Raw genomic sequence first — 19152 nt, forward strand, 5'->3', positions numbered from 1 at the left:
GTGTGTGTGTGTGTGTGTGTGTGTGTGTGTGTTTAAGTCAAATATTTCTGAGTGAGATAGGCTCAAGCACCCCAGCTCTTCATTTGGCAGATAGCCCCTTACCTCACAGTGTAAGTAACTCACCCAAGGCCACGCTAGCAGTTACTATTAGACATTTATGAGCTTCAGCAAGCACAGGGTCAGAAGAACCACCCCAAAGCTATAGCTCTGAAAGACAACCATGACCTGAGTGATGGTGTGCATCTACAGAGGGCCATGCTCAGCAGACTAATGACTCCCTGGCAATTACCCAGCCACAAGGGAGAAGGGAACAGGTGTCACGTGAGAACCCTTACTAGCCAAATGGGACAATTGATGGACACCCATTTTAGGAATCAGGTAGTAATAACAGAACCTGAATAGAGGGCAGAAATCAGAAGATAGCACTTCAGGCTTCTGGTCTGGCATTTACTAGCCCTGTGACCTTGAGACAAACATCAACTTCAATGTTCCAGTTGATAAAGAAACTCTGAGGCTGGAGAAATGCCGAGTGCCTAAGAGCAATGGCCGCCCTTTCAGGAGTCCTGAGTTCCGTTCTCAGAACCCACATTGAGGCTCACAACTGTCTGTAACTATAGTCCCATGGGATCCAATGCTCTCTTCTAGTGTGCAGATAAAAGGCCCATTACATTTTAAAAGCAGGAAAAATGCACTTTTATTGAAGAGGTTCTGGGGGGACAAAATAAGGTTAGCTATGTGATCAAAAAAAGACACTGTGCAAAAAATGACGTAGCTACTTTTTTGTCTTTAATTGTCTGTAATCCAGACTGTTCCCACTGCCTGCTAGTAGGCATGGCTACATAATACCTACAATGCCAGTTCTTAGGCTGAGGCAAGAGTGGCTCCAGTTGGAGGCCAGCTTTGTTTACACAGCAAGTGTGACTCAAAAAGAAAAATGATCCCTGCCATTTTAATAATTTTACAAAGACAGTTTCATTCTGAAATTCACCGTAATTACAATAAATGCAAAGAAGTTTTTGTTAGCAACTAGATTACTTTCTAGAATTTAATTTTGATGATGATGATGATAATGATGATGCTGTGTGCAAGCATGCAATGCAGCACATATGGAAGTCAGGGGACAACTTCTAAGAGTTATGTCTCTTCTTTAACAATGGGTTTCAGGGATTGAACGCAGGTCGTCAGGCTTGTACTAGAAACACACTTGCTGCTCTGCTACAAAAATTTTAACTTTTATTGATAAATATTTCTATGTACTTATAGGATACAGGATAATTCAATATAAGTATATGGCATGAAATGACTGAATTAGGGGAAGGAGTGTTTTCATCTCAACTAGTAAGCATTTCTATGGCTAGTCTCCATCTTCCCAGATGCCTATTGGTCACCTGGCACACAATTCACCCTCAGAGCTCAGCTCAAAAATGTAACAATCTGCCCTTATGTTTATCATTTCTCACCACATTATAGTTCTCACCCATTCTTCTACCATTATGTGCGCACAAGACGGAGGCAGTAGCTAACACACACAGCCTTTTATAGCAAACACACTGCTCTTCCAAGGCCTTGGGTCTTCCGATCTCTGCATCCTACACCCTTACTTTAGATCTGTGCTCAGAACCTTTACTTTAGATCTGTGACCTAAGGAAAGGAGAGTAAAAAAGATCAAGGACAAATGGTCAAGAGTCTCTCAAAGCCTTCCCGAAGCTCATTCACTGAGTCAAAGTTTTTAAACATAAGTACTTATTTTTTTTCTAACATAATATTTGTATTGATTCTTTGGGAATTTCATATCATGCACCCTAATCATGCTTACTTTCCAGTCCATTCCTATTCTTATGATTCCTCTTCCCCACCCTCAAAAAAAAAAAAAGAAAGAAAAGAAAAGAAAAGAAAAGGAAAGGAAAGGAAAGGAAAGGAAAGGAAAGGAAAGAAAAGAAAAGAAAAGAAAAGAAAAGAAAAGAAAAGAAAAGAAAAGGGACACATGATATCTGGGGTGTGTTGCCCATCTACTCACTGGAGCATGGTCAAGCTCCCAGCAGCCAGCTCTCAAAGTCGTTCCTTACCAACACCCCTGCCAGAAGCCATCAACTGTGGAGAGCTACACTGGAGCATCCTTACCACAGTGTAAGAGTTCTCTTCAGTGGCTTCCTGTCTAGGCTGCTACTTTTTTGGGAGGTGGAGTGGGGGTTGTCACAGTAGCCTCTATGTCCCTCTTTCTCAACTGTGTTTAAGGTCACTAATACCACTGCAGAAGTAGCTTCCTTGCCCTTTATAGTCAGCGGGAGCACGGACCAAGGCCGTCTACATGGCCTCTGCCATCAGCAGTCCCCAGTGGCAGAACAGGCCACCGGCCACACCACTCTGGCCCATGGACACCAATGTGGCTTTAGGCAGCAGCACCAACCACAGAAGGTACTTACTTTTTAAAACCATATTACTTTTAAAGACTAAGATAACAGACACAGGCTGGGAGCTGCAGGAGGGGGCTCAGTTGGTGAATTAGTGCTTGCCACACAAGCATGACGACCGGAGTGTGGATCTCCAGCACCAACATCAAAAATCAGGCACTGTGGTATACGCAGTATTCCCACAGCTAAGGAGGCAGAGACAGGAGGATGGTCTCTAGGGCTTGCTGACGAGCTAATCTGCTCACTAGGTGAGAAAGACCCTGACTCAAAAGAACGGGAAGAATGACTGAGACACACTTGGCCTCTGCCCTGCACACACACATAACCACCACGTCCCCTACCACACACACAGGCAAAGAAAGCCTGGCTGATCAGTCAATCACTGTCATCGCCAGAATCAACTGCAAATACATTCTGATCATAACTAATCTTTAAGTCCCTTTTCAAGATCCACTTTGGGGCTAGAAGACTGAGTGTTTAAAAAGAGCCACAAACCAAGAGTCTCGCACGTTCAGAGATGATAAAATATATATATATAGTTCTTGCTCTCAGGGAGCCTGCAATATAGCATTTCAGTTACAAAGCAAGCAAACACATGTTCACAAACACCCTGAAAAGCAGGCCCAGTTCATCTGACTTTATACAGGGGAAACTGAAGTTGCAGTCTAAAGAGATGGAAACCCTCCCCCACACACACACACCCAGCCTCTCAGTTCAAAGACTTTTGTTAACAGAAAATGCCATTGCAGAAGTTTAAGCAAAAGCCAAGAACTTGAGTGGGAAGGTATCCTGGCTGGGGACCAGCACAATGCCACCAGTAAGGCTCCAGTTGATGGGACCTTGGCAGCCTGGCCAAGATTTTGTGTGGTTTTGATATCAAATGGTCTGACTTGTGTGCAGAGCAGAGCCACAGGTGACTGGATGAGAGGGTCCCTGGTGGCCAAGCCCAGACTTCCCAGTAGGCGATGAGCCACGTTTCAGACAGTGCATCTCTAACAGTGGAGTGAGGCAGGCTGGCCCAGACAGGGTGCCTGTGCCTCTCTCAACAGAGAGACTCTTTGTCCTGGGTCATTGAATAAATTCGGAGAAATACAAAGTTCTATTCAGCAAGTCCTTTACTCTTTACCCACTTGCAAAAAAAGAAAAAAAAAATAACCTTCCTTTTCCAGTTGATAATCTGTTATCAAATCTTACTGCGTTGGTGGAGCGATGCTAGGAAAGATTACATGAACCCACTCCATTCCTCTAGGTCAAAAGATTAATCCATTCCAGGTTACCTCTGAAAAAGCCACTTAAGTGTTTAATGAGTTCTGACATCAACGAATTCCAAGTTTCTCAAGGTAGGGGGACAGCCAGCCAGGAAAGACAGGCCTCCTTTCCCAACGGCCACATACTACCTGGATGAACACAGTGAGTTGTTTATTAGGCAGGGTCTACTGACCTGACTGGCTTAGAACTTGCAAGGCAGAACAAATTGGCCTCAAACTTAAGCAATCCTGCCTCTGCAGGGCTCCAATTAAAGGCTTGCACACCACGGTGGTGACTAGCAAACAAGGGGATTAAAAACAAGCTGTCTATGCCCATGCAGTGGCTCACACCTGTAACTCCAGCACTTGGGGGGGGGGGGGGCTGAAATAGGATTGCAGTGAATTCAAGGCACACCTGGGCAATACAGTGAGACTGAGAACCTGGGCCCTACAGCAAGACCGGACACACAAAAAAAGCCAAGACAAGAGAGAAAAACAGAGCATTGGACGTGGCAACGCTAGACCATCATCTGTAAGAAGAAAAATGTAAAAAAACCAAAAAGCTCTCCTAATGCATTTTTGATCTTCCAAAGGACAGCTGCCTCTAATCTCCAAACCAACTTTATTGGTGCTCAGACTGAAACCGGACCAGAGGCAGCCACTGACTGGTGTGAGATCCAAAACCACATACCCCACCCCCATCTGTTCAGCTGCCCCGGGAGCCAAACAATGGGAGTGTTTTAATTAAGACGAGGGTGGGAAGAGTTTCAGGCATTTGCAAGAGATCCAGCTCGGGTCTACTTCAAATGCCCTGAAAGAGGAGCTCATCGCTCATCTATTTTGAAGGTTACCTTGAGGTAAAAAAGAAGCAGAGATAAGTTTAAGCCACTTTATAATGTGAAATCTGCTGACTAGGCCATGACCTAAAACTCTAGGGAAAAGAAAGTACAACCCGCTCCTGCCCCCAAACAACCAACCCGCTCCTGCCCCCAAACAACCAACCCGCTCCTGCCCCCAAACAACCAACCCGCTCCTGCCCCCAAACAACCCGCTCCTGCCCCCAAACAACCAACCTGCTCCTGCCCCAAACAAACAACCCGCTCCTGCCCCCAACAACCAACCCGCTCCTGCCCCCAACAACTGTCTTCTCCGCGTTTCCTCACTTGGGTTCGCCTGTGTACCTGTCTGTGTACTCTTTGGCTCCTTGGTCAGCATCACTATGCCCTTTTGAGCACTTCACAGAGATTTAAAGAACAAAGAGTAAGTTTCCTAGACCGGGGAACCCTTTCATCTTCTCTCTCTTCTATTTCACCACACTGTCACAACTAGAGTCCATTAGAGGGGAGTTAGTGGCCACAAGGGCAGAGAGTTTCCACTGACTTAGTCATTCTGATGACTAAGGGGGGTTAATTAGTACCCCTCCGTGGGCATCCCCAAACACACACCCACTTTCCAATGAGAAAACTGTACACACATAAGCAGTAGTGACACACCCATACCCAAGTTGGCCACAGCAAGGAAAAGCCAGAGGAGGGAAGCCAGAACCCTGTGCCAGGTGTCATCCTGTCCCTGGCTAGTTGTGGGAAGGGGCAATTAAACACTGTATCTGTGAGCCTGTTTCCTGAAACGTTAAAATGACCGCGAGAGGAGGCAACCCACATTCTTTAAAGTACTGAAAACTGCTTCAATTTGGTAGCCGAGTTTTGTTCTCCTCCACCTCCATCGTCTAGGGATAAGAAGCAGTAATGCAGTCAGAGCTAAGTAAACGTGTGCACGTCGAATTTGTTTGGTTAAAATGGCTAACAACAAGCAAAGTCCCTATCCTCTGCGCCCATTGTCCCTCCAATTCCACATCCTAAATCAGGTGACCACCGCTGGAATAGCTCAAAGCTAGCCAAATAGAGGCCCTGGCTGTCATCCTCTCCCAGAACACAGGGCAGCGTGACGGTGGACAGACACAGGAGGGGAAGGCGACCTCCACGGCTACACGGGAAGACCAACTTCCCCAGGCCCGCAGCTCCCCCGCCGGGGGTCTCCGGAGCCGTCGCCCCGCCCCGCCGCGCTCCGCCCAGCCCGCCCGGGTCTCCGGAAGGCGCTCACCTGCGCAGGGCACAGCAGCAGCAGCAGTAGGCCGAGGGCCGGGTGGTGCGCACCCATGCTGTCGCCGCGCGGGGGCTACAGCTCTCGGTTCGGCTCGCAGTGCACCGCGACCCGAGCGCCGCGGCACTGGCGGGAGGTTTCGGAACCGGCGCCTAACCAAGGAGGGGGGCAAGAGCAGACGGCGGACTGCGTGCGCAGGGCAGGAAGGACGGAGGCGGCGTCCGCGCTGCCGCCTCTCGGGCCCTCCCCGGAGGCGGGGCTAAACTCTCAGGGACCCGGCTTAGAGCGCGTTGCTGGGCCAAGCCCTTTGCCGAGCCACGTCTGCAAGCGCCCTCTACCGACCGGCGAACCCGCCCTTTCTCGGTGGTCTGCGTAGCCACGCCCTTGTGGGCGTGCCTTAGATGCAGGTTTTAGGACACCCTCCCCGCCCCCACGCCCTTCCCCTCACCCCCCCTCACCCCCGGTCCAGAGCCACGCAGACAGGCGACCTCCCTGGGAAGTAGTCCAGCTCTTTTGTGATTCGTCGTTCCTGCGCGTCCCTTGGTGCGATGCTGGCATCTTTCACACCTGGTAAACTGTACTTTAAAACCCATCCTGGGATGGTGGTATTCTGGACTCATTCCAACAACGTCTAACTTTCACGTTTTAACCTACTGTTCCCCTCCTTTTTTTCCCTGCTGGGCTGGAGAGATTTGGCGAGAAGGTTTTTAGCACATAGTATTTTGAGGCAATTTTCCTAATTAAGAACCCGTTCCTCGGATCACTCGGACATTTCAATCCCTGTTTCTTTAGGCCCCAATAAGTAGTACTCTGATCAGCTGCTCCCAAGTCCAGTTTCCTAAAAGGGATTGGTGTGGGGGCGTCTTCTAGCCAAGCCCCCAGGCAGTGACGAGCGATGGCCTGACCCTGTTGTGCTCTGACAGCGCAGTGTGGTGGCGCTTCTGATACGGGATCTGTTTACTGCTAACAGAGTAGGTTTGAGAAAGCACAAAACCGCACCACCTACCGGCTGAGGCGCGTCCAGCAGTGAACCCATGCTTATGGATAGAAAATACACAAATATTTAGCAAGAATTTTTAAAAAATTACTTATAATTCCACCATGAGGAAATCGATATTACACTGTTCTGTATTTTCTCTTCTTGTGAGGTTTTTTCCTCTTGGTAAAAATTATTTTAACATGATTGAGTCCCAAACAGAAGGTTTTTGCTCTCACACCACCACCACTACGTTTCCTTTCCCAGATATCCTTTTATTCCCGAACTTGCCTAGATTCTTCTGGTACTCTCTGTTTCCACTCGGGACTGCATTACAAAAGTCTAAAAGCTATTGATCATTTTCCTTATGAAGAAAGAAAGAAAGAGAGATGTAAACAGAAGATCTTAGAAAAAAGCTTCACCCATTTAAAATATTCTGCAAGGCTGATGGCCAATAAAACCTTTCATGTTTTCTGGAGAGCTGGTCCTGAGGGCAGGAGAGCTGTCCCTGCCTCCTTAGTGGCGGTAGCTCTTGAGAGAGTCCCTGCACCTCGCCTGGCAACACAGTGGAACCGGCCCTGATGGCAAAAAGGCACGGGCAAGCCAGCCCTGAGTGTGTGAGAGCGGGAGAGCTGGCCCAGCCTCTGGAAGGAAGGTTGCAGCACTTGGCAGAGTGGCCCACCTGCCTTGACTGGGCAGCACAGGCTGTATAGGTGTGGGTGTGGGTGAGCCTGGCCCAAGGGCATGAGGACTGACCCTGCCTCCTTTCTGGCGGTGGCATTGGGCAGCCTAGCTGGAGCAGTACTGGAGAGCTCATCCTGGTGATGGTGATAAGGACGAGCCAGTGCACTGACCAGCTCTGCTACCACCCAGGCCCAGATCCAGCGCTCTGAACTGGCCCTCCCAAATCTGTATCATCTTTGATTGGTTGGGACACGTGGAAGGGCCAGTCCTGCAGATCCAACGCTGTAGGACCTCCATGACACAGGGCAACAACAGGAAAACAGGGAGGAGTCCAGATGAGGAGCCAATATTGATGGTGTCGCAGAAAGCCAGAGATCTCAAACCAGACCAATGACTCTCTGCAAGGAACATTTGCAAGTGAAGATGTGTGGACAGAGGGATACACTGTGGGACACACTATGACACACTACAGCTTACAGGACAAGATGTTTTCTATGCTTTATTTTGGTGGTGGTGTTTGTGTGTGCGCGCGTGTGTGCGTGTGTGTGTGTGTGTGTGTGTGTGTGTGTGTGTTTTATTTGGGGGGAGGGGAGGTTGCAAGGGCAAAAGGCAGATGTGAGGACTTGGGGAGATGAGCAGGACTGGGGTGCATGATGGGAAACTCACAAAGAATTATAAATAGTTTAGAAAAGAAACTTCTGTGTTTATAGAGAGCTAGAAAGTCGCAGGTCCAGAGTCAAATTATCTCAGGCTCCCTAACAGTGTATCACCACGTCTGCATTTGACTTAATATCCTTGTGACTATTAGGTAAGTCTTTCTGAAGTGTACAATGGAACCCTTTATCTTCTATCAGCCCAAAGGCTTAAAATACGAAGAGAAGAGATAACATCTGAGTCAGCAGAGCTCGCTGGCTCTGCTGTAAGTTTTCCACCAGACACTTCCACCAACGTCTTTTAAATGAGCCTTACTATAAAAGCTTTGTGAAGAGCCGGGCGTGGTGGTGCACGCCTTTAATCCCAGCACTCGGAAGGCAGAGGCAGGTGGATTTCTGAGTTCGAGGCCAGCCTGGTCTACAAAGTGAGTTCCAGGACAGCCAGGGCTATACAGAGAAACCCTATCTCGAAAAACCAAAAAAAAAAAAAAAAAGCTGCTACCGTATTGGTACATGGTATTTGAAACAATCTGAGCCTGTGTCACTCTCATTCGTGTGTATGTGTGTGTGTGTGTGTGTGTGTCTGTATGCTTAAGATTTATCAATTTTCATTTTCTGTGTATGAGTCTTTTGCCTGCATGTATGCCTATGCCTCATATGACTGTCTGGTGTCCATGGAGGCCAGAAAAAAGACATTGGGTCCCCTAGAACTGGAGTCAAAGTCACTTTTAAACCACCACACAGGTTCTGGGAACCAAACCTAGACCCTTTGGAAGAGTAGCAAGAACCTTAATCATCGAGCCATCTCTCCAGTCATCCTTTCTCCTTTTAAAGATTATTTTTGAAAGGTTTATGAGTCTGTGTGAGGGTACGTACGTGCACGCGTGTGCACGTGCACCTATTCCAGTTAGGTCATACTTCCTAATAGCGCCACTCCCTGGGACAAGCACATTCAAACCATCAGGGAGTGGCACTATTAGAAGAATAGGTGTTGCTTTATTGAAGGAAGGGTGTTATTGTGGGGGTGTACTTTGAGACACTCCGTCTAGCTGCCTGAAAGCTAGTCTTTTCCTGCTTGCATTTAGAAGAAGATGTACAATTCTCAACTCCTACACCAATCCTGCCTGGGCACTACCACCTTGATGATGAACCTCTGAACCTATAAGCCAGCCCCAACTAAATATTGTCCTTCTAAGAGTTGCCTTTGTCTTGGTGTCTGTTCACAGCAGTAAAACACAAACTAAGACAAAATCTTTTGTTGTTGTTTTCAAGATGGGGTTTCACTATCTAGCTCTGCCTGCCCTGAAATAACTGTGTGGATCAGGCTGGCCTTGAACTCACAGATTCATCTGTCTCTGCCTCCCAAGTACTGGGATTAAAGTTGTGTGCCTGTATGCTCTGCCTAACAATAATAAAATCTTATTACAGTCAGATGCCTATGTTTTTTTCCTTCCCCTACAATAACTCCTTTCTCCAGCCCAAGGCCCCCAGTTGATTTGGAAACCCCTAAGTATATATGAATTCAAGTGGGCTAAGGAAATGAAGTACGCCTGACTACTGCACAGGTGGAAAGCTAGCCAAGCTCCTGCCTTGAAATATAAAGTTCAGCCGTTAGAAGTAAGGAGAGTTGGGCCTCTACGATAATAAGATGTAACAAGTTCATCTCATGATACCTGGGGCCATTGCTAATGAACTCAGCACCCCCTACCTTTGATCACTTAAAAAAACAAAAACAAAAAACATTTTACTCTTGTCTGCAATAACAAAACAGCAGAGACTAAGTGAATTCAACATCATGAATCTATTTCTCACAACTGTGGAGGCTGGAGAGTCAAATGCCAGCTAGGCTTGGTCCCCCTTGGTCTCTCCCTTGGTTGTCAGTGTGTGCCATCTTTCTGTCCACACTTGGCTGCCCCTCCCTACTGACGTGTACTTAATCAAATCCCTATGACTGAATGGTAAGGGGATGGCTTAGCCAGCAGAGCACTTGCCTTACAAGTGTGAGGACCTGGGTTTGAGCCCAGAACACACACACAAAAAGCCAAGTATATTGGTGCCCACCTGTACTCTCAGCCCTGGGTGATGGAGACAGGATAACCCCTGCTCTTGTTGGTCAGTCAGTCTAGTGAGGAACCTCCATGACTCTATTTTGAAGGCAGGAGCCATTTTGTTGTATCGTTAAAAATAAATTTCCTTTCACTGTAAGAGCTGACTTTATGTTTTTAAGTTCTGTTTCTTGAAATCTGACCTGCCCTAACTCATGATCCTCAGTTGTTTTTGAGACCACCCCGACCCTCCCTAATCAGTGACCATATGATGATGACTGTTGGGTTTTTTGTTTTGTTTTGTTTTGTTTTGAGATTTTTTTTCTCTCTACTTCCTACCTGTCCCATTGTCTTGCTTCTGTAAACCTGCTTTGCAACTACTCTTGATTTTTCTCCTTAAAAGGCCCTAAGAAACGATCTCAGGACTGTCTCTCCCTATCCTCATTTAAGAGGCAGTTGCCGGCCAGCTCTCTAGTGACCCCAATAAAATAAAGCTTTAAATTTCGCTCAAAAATTGTGGTAGTGGTCTAATTCTTTCCCTACGGAATTATCAATTTTTTGGAGACCCCAGCGAAACCAGACCATCCACTCAAATACTAAAGTCAGATCCTCCTCACTCCAGGACTCTGGGGCTGAAGAGTTACCTCAGGGGGTGCACACCTGGAGACATTCCAAGGCTCTGAGGCGCGCCTTTGGTTTTGTGGACTATCATAGCGGAGCTGCTGTGCTGAGAAAAACAGCAAGTGTCTTCAGAGACCTCCCCTGGTAACTCATGGTCATACTCTGTGTTATCCAGTTCTGTTGGGATCTCAGTCTGGGACATGGAGGGGTCTGAGGAGACTCGAGACTCTCCTGTCTGGGGCAAAAAGATGCATTGCTCACCTCGGTTCTTGGTCTAGTTTTGTGTCTTCTCTGTTTTGTCTTTGGTTTCATTTTTACTGTCTCCATGTCTTGTGCTTATGTCCTATGTTCTGTGTTAAGTGGTTTGTATGTTCTGTGTTAAGTGGCTTGTATGTTCTGTGTTAAGTGGTTTGTATGTTCTGTGTTAAGTGGCNTGTATGTTCTGTGTTAAGTGGTTTGTATGTTCTGTGTTAAGTGGTTTGTATTGACCTTGGAGTGACTAAATATGGGCAATAGGAATAGCAAACCTACCAGCTCTCTAGGCAGTTCTAAATGTTAACAACTTTACCTCCCTGTAGTCAAGGAGGATTACAACTATCCTATCACCTCAGGACATTCTGTGAATCTAAATGACCATCACTTGGGGTTAAGCGATTCCCCCAAGGATACTTTGGATTCTCAGCTAACCTGGGCAATGGTGAATGGCACCCTCTGTAAGTCTTGGGCTGAAGCAACTTCCAGTTCACCTGCCTCTGGATGAAGGTTTGTACAGTCTTGTAATGGGCAAGGTGGCCCAACCCTTCTTGTTGGCAGCTGGGCCCTCTGAGGGTCTGTAGCAGAGTCCCAGGAACCCCCTCTGAAAAGCACTCTGCAGGACTCACTGGAGGAAGAATCCCTTCTCCTTCCATGTAACCATCTTTACCCTCCTTCCTCACCTCAACCTCTACCTTCGCCACCCCAGTCCCCACCACCACAGCCTTACTCTGCCCCTTAGTCTGTTTCAACCCTTCCCTGCACTGCCTCTCCCTCCACTTCAACCCTACCCGATCATCTAGTTCTTCCTTATCTCCTCCTGTCTTCCTCCCTCTCCACACTCACCAGGGATGGGTGGGCGTCCCATATGGCCCTCCTGACTCCTAGCCTCACTCTGGAACTTGTCTGCTCTCTGTCTTTGCTCTCCTGCTGCACTTGCTGACAACCACTGCCTGGATGCCCCCTTCTCCACCATGGATCTTTAAAACAGGAAGAACCAGAACCCTGCTTTCAGCACTAACCCTGACTTAATTTCTTTAATATAGTCTATCTTTTTTAATCGCCTCCCTACAGGAGACAGCTTTCAGTAGGTACTTCATACTACTGAAGAGAGGGAATGGATTCTCATGAAAGCAGTTGACACACTCCCAAAATAGCTTCAAAGACTGATGACCAAAGGAAGAGGGAATTGACCAAGCTCTGCCGATGTGGAGACCCCAATGGGACAACAATACATATTTAGGTAGGTGGTCACTTCTTGAGTATCACCATGCTCTTCTGGAAGGGATGAAATAGGCAGCCTTAACACCCCCTAACCTATCTAAGGGAGCAGATGTGAAACGGGGGCCAGAAGAATCACCTCCAGCTTTCCTGGAGTGCCTCCTGGACACTGATCACCCTGTAACCCAGAGGACTCAGCAAATGTCAAGGCTATTAACCTTACCTTTGGTACTCAGTTGGCATACATAGGAAGACACAAAGATGAATGGGTCAACAGGGAAGAACAGGTCAGAACTATTGGAAATAGCCCAGAAGGAGTAGACAGCAGAGACAAGAAAGAAGATCTTTTGACAAAGAAGATGGAACAGGCCACCATGGCTGCACTACAAGCCGCATCCACTTGCAACTCTACCCATGCACCCCGTGATAAAAAGAGAAAACCTTTGCAAAAAATACCAATGTGCCTACTACAAAGAAATGGGTCACTGGAAGAATGAATGCCCACGATGAGAGCATGTAGGACCCCCAAACCCAAGCCAACCCTAGCTATGGAGGATTAGCAAGGCCAAGGCTCCTTTCAACCAGGCCTCCAGGAGCCTATGGTAACCTTCACCATTGGGACAAACCTGTAAATTTTCTGGTGGACACAGGGGTATTATGGGAATTCTTAGGACTCCATACCAATCAAACAACGGAAGTATGGGGGTAGCAGGGAATATTAAAGAATATAAGTGAACCATTGACTAGACAATTGACTTAGGACAAGGAACTATGACTTTTATTGTTAATTGTCCCTACCCTTTAATGGGATAGGACTTCTTGAACAAGCTCCAGGCAACAATATTCTTTTCAGGAGGCATCTTTCTTTCTCTTTCTTTCTTTCTTTCTTTCTTTCTTTCTTTCTTTCTTTCTTTCTTTCTTTCTTTCTTTCTTTCTTTTACTGGATATTTTCTTTATTTACATTTCAAATATTTCCCCCTTTCCATGTCTCCCCTTTGGAATCCCCCTATCCCATCCCTCCTAAACCCCTGTCTTTGTGAGGGTGCTCCCCCCACTCCCACCTTCCCACCTTTGCACTCCCCTACACTGAGGTATCAAACCCCCACAGGCCCAAGGACCGATCCTCCCACTTATGTCCAACAAGGCCATCCTCTGTCACATACAAGTCTGGAGCCATAGGTATCTTCATGTGTACTCTTTGGTTGGTGGCCCAGTCCCTGGGAGCTCCCAGGGGTCTGGCTGGTTGACACTATTGCTCTCACCATAGAACTGCAAATCCCCTCAGCTCTCTCAGTCCTTTCTGCAACTCCTCCATCTGGGACCCTGCACTCATTCCAATGGTTGGCTGAGAGCATCCGCCTCTGTATTTGTCAGACTCTGGCAGAGCCTCTCAGGAGACAGCCATATCAGGTTCCTGTCAGCAAGCACTTCCCAGCATCCATGTTTGGTGACTGTATATGGGATGGATCTCCAGGTGGGGCAGTCTCTGTATGGCTTTTCTTTCAGTCTCTTCTCCACATTTTGTTCAGGAGATATTCTTAGGCTGCAACTGGGAGGCCCATCTAAAGCTTTAACTTTAACCTGCCCAATAAGAGAGGAATGTTCCTCCTCCAAAATCCAACCCATTCCCTAGAATGGGAATGAAAGAAGTTGTATATCCAGGAAATCTCTACAGAGGACAATCCTCTTGGCTTAACTAAACATGTGTCACCTGTCACAATACAACTGATATCTGGGGCTATGTCCATTGAGTCAAGAAATACCCACCTGCTCAGAGGCCAGAAAGAAGCTAAGGCTCACATCAGGCACCTGCTTACTCCTTGCCATTTGGTCCAGAATATTCCCTAGTTGCCTGTCCAAAAGCCTGGAACTCAAGACGATTGACCAGTATTGGGGGAGTGAACAAATGAGTAGAAACCATTCCCTCAGTGGTTACAAATCCCTACACTTTGTCAGCCTGTTAGAACATAAACTTTATACTATATTGCCCTTAAAAGATGCATTCTTCTCTATCCCCCTGTCAAAATCAAATCAGCTTGTCTTCACATTTGAATTGGCCAACCCTAAACTGGGGATATCAGGACAACTAATCTAGACCAGATTGTTACAAGGGGTCAAAACCTCTCCCATCATCTTTGATGAAGCATTCAACCAGGATTTAGGTCTCTTCTTTAGTAAGTAATGTAAGATAAGCTTGCTTCAGTATATGGATGATTTACTATTGGCCACAAAACAAAACAAAACAAACAAAACAAAACACGAGAACTAATTGTGAGCCACCAGAGGCCTTTTGGAAACTAGCCCAGTTAGGCTACAGAGTTTTCAAAAAGAAAGCCCAGGATTGCTCCCTCCAAGTTACCTGCTTTGGGATATGAACTGAGAGAAGGGGAAAGACTTGTTCCAGGCCCACATACTGGCTCTAACCACTAAGAGTTAAGTTGAGGAGTTAATGAGAGCTGTTGGGTATCATCATCTTTGGATATCTGGATTTACTGAAATTGCCAAACCCTTGTACTCTACTTTGACTGAGGTAACACTCTTAGGGAATGGACTGAGGACCATGAACATGCCTTTAAGAACTTAAAAGAGATCCTGTACAGTTCCCAGCTTTAACTCTCCCTGAGGACTCCAAGCCATTTCATTTTTATGTCCAAGAAAGAAAGGGCATTATCAAGGGAGTCCTGACTCAGACTGTGTCCCTGGAAAAGGCCAATGGCTTACATATCAAAGAGACCAGATGCCATAGCCTTGAGATTCCCCTATCTCCCATTTAAGAGCCATTGCAGCTGCCAAATTTCTTGTAAAAGAAACTGACAAGTTCACGGTGGAACCAACTCTAACAGTAATGGCTCTACACTCACTCTGTGGAAACCCAATTGAGAGATGCCACCAACTGATGGATGTCAAGTGACTCTCTGAATCAATATTCAGCCCTCTGTTAGATAAGAACAGAATGACCTTTCATAAACCCTTTACCATCAGTCTTGCTGACCTACTGCTGGATGTTGACCTGAGTAACCCATCCATGACTACACTTTGTTGTATCATCCTCAACTCAGGGACAGTAGAGAGGATGAATAGAATTCTAAGGAAGATATTAGCTAAATGTACTCTTGAGACTGGTAATAAATGACCTCTTGCATTAAGCCCTTCTCAGGGTCTACTGTACCCCTTACCAAGAAAATTCACCCTTTATGAAATACTGTATGGGCAACCATCTCCCATGATCCCTCCACTACATGATGGTTTGTTATCAGATTGTTCCAATCTCTGAATCCTTAAAAGTCTTGCAATTAACCTTGGATAAGATTTTCCCTCATGTCACCTGACCACTCATTTCAGCCACAGCTGTATTGGTCAGTGACTTCAAAACTGACCATCTTGGACCTAGATGGAAAGGACCTTTGTAGCCTCCCCCAGCCTTGAAGCAGGCTGATTCAGACTTTGCTGCCACTGAGCATGAGACCACCTGGGGTGGAGCCTTCCGACCTAAGATGGCTCTATTGTTCTGTCACCTGCCTGCTCTTCTCCAAGAAACTGCTACCTTCTGAGAGGTCCTTGAGATATTCAGGAGACAGCATCCGGCAGATCCTCAAAGAATTGAGAGTGTTTGTTGAACACACAGACATGTTCAAGCATATTCATGGTATATGGGCATCATGGTATGCCGGGAGCCATGGCCTCAGCTATGGTCTTATGGAAATTTTCTAGCTTACATAAACATCCCTGAGAGAACATTCGTGGTCATAACAGAAAGAATATTTGTGGGTAGAGAGGACACTGTGACCATTGGTTCCAGGAGCTGAAGATTGCCACTTGACTTTCAGAGAGCCCCCGGGCTCTTCCCACCTCCTTTGAAGCCTCCTCTTTCTTATATTGCCATCCCAGAATAAAGTTTTTCAGAGCTTGATCAGGAAATTGTCTTGCTCTCATTCTTCATCTTTCTTGTCCTTCCCACTCTCTCTCCCCTGCCCTAATCTCTGCTGATTATCCCTGCGGGTCAGGGCAATGGTATATGCTTGTAATACCAGCACTTATCTTAGGAGAATTAGGGAGTCAAGGTCATCCAAGTTTGAGGCCATCCTATACTAGGTTTTATAAAGAAAGGAAGTCACTGTTTGGAGGCTCAAAATCCAAGATTGGCAGTCTTGTCTGTTGAAGTTATGGTGAGAGCTTTTCAGTCATATCAAAACATGGCAGGTGGTATCAGAGAGAATGCATGTAAGTATATCATGTGAAGAGGTTACAATAAAAGAAGCTTTCTTCCTAGGAAGAAGGCAGTTTCTACAATAAAAGAAGCTTTCTTCCTAGGAAGAAGGCAGTTTCTCCCCAACAACTTTTTATTTGGAAAATTAATGTACTCCTTGGAGATCCAACCCATACATGAGACCAACACTAAACCTTTCATGAGGGTTGTCATGGACCAGTCACCTCATAATAGGCTCTATCTCCTAGAGAGTCCCAGCAATCCAATGCTGTTCTGTTGAGAAATTAAGCCCCAACATGAGTTGTGGCACAGCAGACCACATCTAAACATAGACCCATGTACCTCTTTGCTTTTGCTGTATTTTACAATATGTCGAGGTACAAGTAGACACAAGGGCATGAGCTGGTGTGTGACAACGGCATGAAGATTCTCCCATTATGTCAATTCTCTCAATTTTAAGACACTGATGATGTAACTAACTATCCTGGCAAAGGCCAGCCTCCACACCACAGGTAAACGGAGGAGGGCAAAGTGTGGAGTTGGTGAATGGTCACTCAGAAGACTTCTTCTGAGGGAGTAGAACTTAATTCTCTGGGGCCAGAAAAAAAGGGGGAAACACATACACACATATTCACACATGTACATACACACATACACACATTGGGTGGGTAGAGCAAAGATCCAACCGACTTTAGATACATATGCATACATGCATTTTATGGACAGATGGAACAAATCACCAATGAGCAGGCTCCAACCAACTTCCCATATACTCATATATATACTCATACACATTTATGTAAATATGTATATACATATATACACATATACATGTTTGATTGATGGAGCAAGCTCCAACAAGTTGACTCCAACACCTTTATTTTTTCTCTTAGCCTTTTTATACCTTCTGAGACAAAGTTCTCTACATAAGAAAAAGATTACCTCATAGCCATAAATTACATATTCTTTAAGACATATTCTTCAAAAACAGATTAAAATCATTGCACAAAAGGAAATTACAACAGGATTACTGATTATGTAGTCTTCTTTTTTTTTTTTTTTTTTTTTTTTTTTCNAGACAGGGTTTCTCTGTNTAGCCCTGGCTGTCCTGGAACTCACTTTGTAGACCAGGCTGGCCTCATACTCAGAAATCCACCTGCCTCTGCCTCCCAAGTGCTGGGATTAAAGGCGTGCACCACCACTGCCCAGCTTGTAGTCTTCTTTTGAAACTAAACATTTCTCATCTATCTTTCTCTCCACAAGTTCAATGTAACCCCAAAGTAATAATTCTTCTGTTATTGATTAACAAGATTTAAGCAAGCCAGTCTACAGTAGCAAGTTTTCCCTATGCTTAGCTGACAACGATTTATATTCACCAAGAAATAGATCATTATCTATCTTACGTCTTATTTTTGAAGTCTTGTTTAGCTAGATTGGCTAAGCATCCATTCTCCATTCTTATACTCGTAATAGAGTTATTTACTCTTTATTCACAATCCTGTCTTTTCCTAGTGCTCACTGAAACCTGTGGCTACACCCCTAGATTACAAGATCCAGGAACTCAGATGCAACCTACAATGAAATGCTTTCTTTGATCATTCACTTGTCCCAAGTCTATTTTTCTTGCCAGTACATTTATGTGCTTGTAACTCATGGAAGCTCACTCTGCTCCTTTCTCACCTGTGCAACCTTTGCTTCCTCTTCTACAAGGAGGGGGCTTATTCTAGTCTTGATTCTAACTTTATTATATCTTTCTGGCAAAACAACTTAAAACATCTCCTTAAATTTTCTATCAACTACTTAACTTCCTAAAACTATTTAAATAAAACCAGAAGTTTCATAAAATTATTTTTTGCAATTTCTTTCTTTTCTTTTTTTTCCTTAATTTTTTACTATTTAAATGCATTTTATACATCAAACATGTTAATAATATGGAATATTTTGAGAACCAAATAATACATAAAAAAAATCTGTTCAACTTTTATATTCATATCCTTTTATAACCTAAAAAATATCATTAATGAATATTTAATACTATCCATATACTATACTATACTATACTATACTATACTATACTATACTATACTATACTATCTAATACTATACTATACTATCCAATACTATACTATACTATCCAATACTATACTATACTATCCAATACTAGACTGAGGATGCTATATCTAATGTTGGTTGAGTACTAAATTGTTTCAAAGCATACAAAATAGTCCATTGGAGTTAAGCATAGAAAAAAGAGCATAAAATATTAAAAATTTAACACTAAGAAATATAACAAAAGCCCGTATATGATACTACCTGACATAGTGAGAGAGTATTTAAAACACATTATATATCTGTGTACACTGTCTAACAATCAGTTTACTTAAAAAAAGATTATCAGTGTTTCTAGGAGCGAAATTATTTTATCAGTAAGTATATTTTAAAATTTTCAAAATAGCAAAAACTCTTTGAAGTTAAACATTAAGAAAATGCTAATTTCTTTGACCAAGTTATCACTGAGTAGAGCATTATTCAGCTTCCATGTGTATGTGGGCTTTCCATTGTTTTTGTTGGTATTTAAGACCAGCCTTAGTCCATGGTGATCTGATAGGGTGCATGGGATTATTTCAATCTTGTATCTGTTGAGGCCCGTTTTGTGGCTAATTGTATGGACAATTTTGGAGAAGGTACCGTGAGGTGCTGAAAAAAAGATATATTCTTTTGCTTTAGGATGAAAT

The 19152-nt window shown here is 45.0% G+C and overlaps 1 protein-coding gene across 4 annotated transcripts in view; it reads right to left on the reverse strand.

The window, feature by feature from the left end:
• The window catches only part of LOC110333442 (NPC intracellular cholesterol transporter 1), a 124248-nt gene that overhangs the window by 45329 nt on the left and 59767 nt on the right, over positions 1-19152 (reverse strand). The window contains exon 1 of one of the 4 annotated variants that reach the window (XM_021215023.2): positions 5759-5961. The exons of the other annotated variants lie outside the window; for them this stretch is intronic. Within the exon in view, the coding sequence (XP_021070682.1) occupies positions 5759-5815 (57 nt within the window). The 5' untranslated portion in view covers positions 5816-5961. Of the gene's footprint in view, positions 1-5758; positions 5962-19152 lie in introns of those variants that run through there. 4 annotated transcript variants of the gene reach the window in all.

The sequence above is a fragment of the Mus pahari genome, chromosome 15 (assembly GCF_900095145.1).
Source record: "Mus pahari chromosome 15, PAHARI_EIJ_v1.1, whole genome shotgun sequence".
Lineage (NCBI taxonomy): Eukaryota > Metazoa > Chordata > Mammalia > Rodentia > Muridae > Mus > Mus pahari.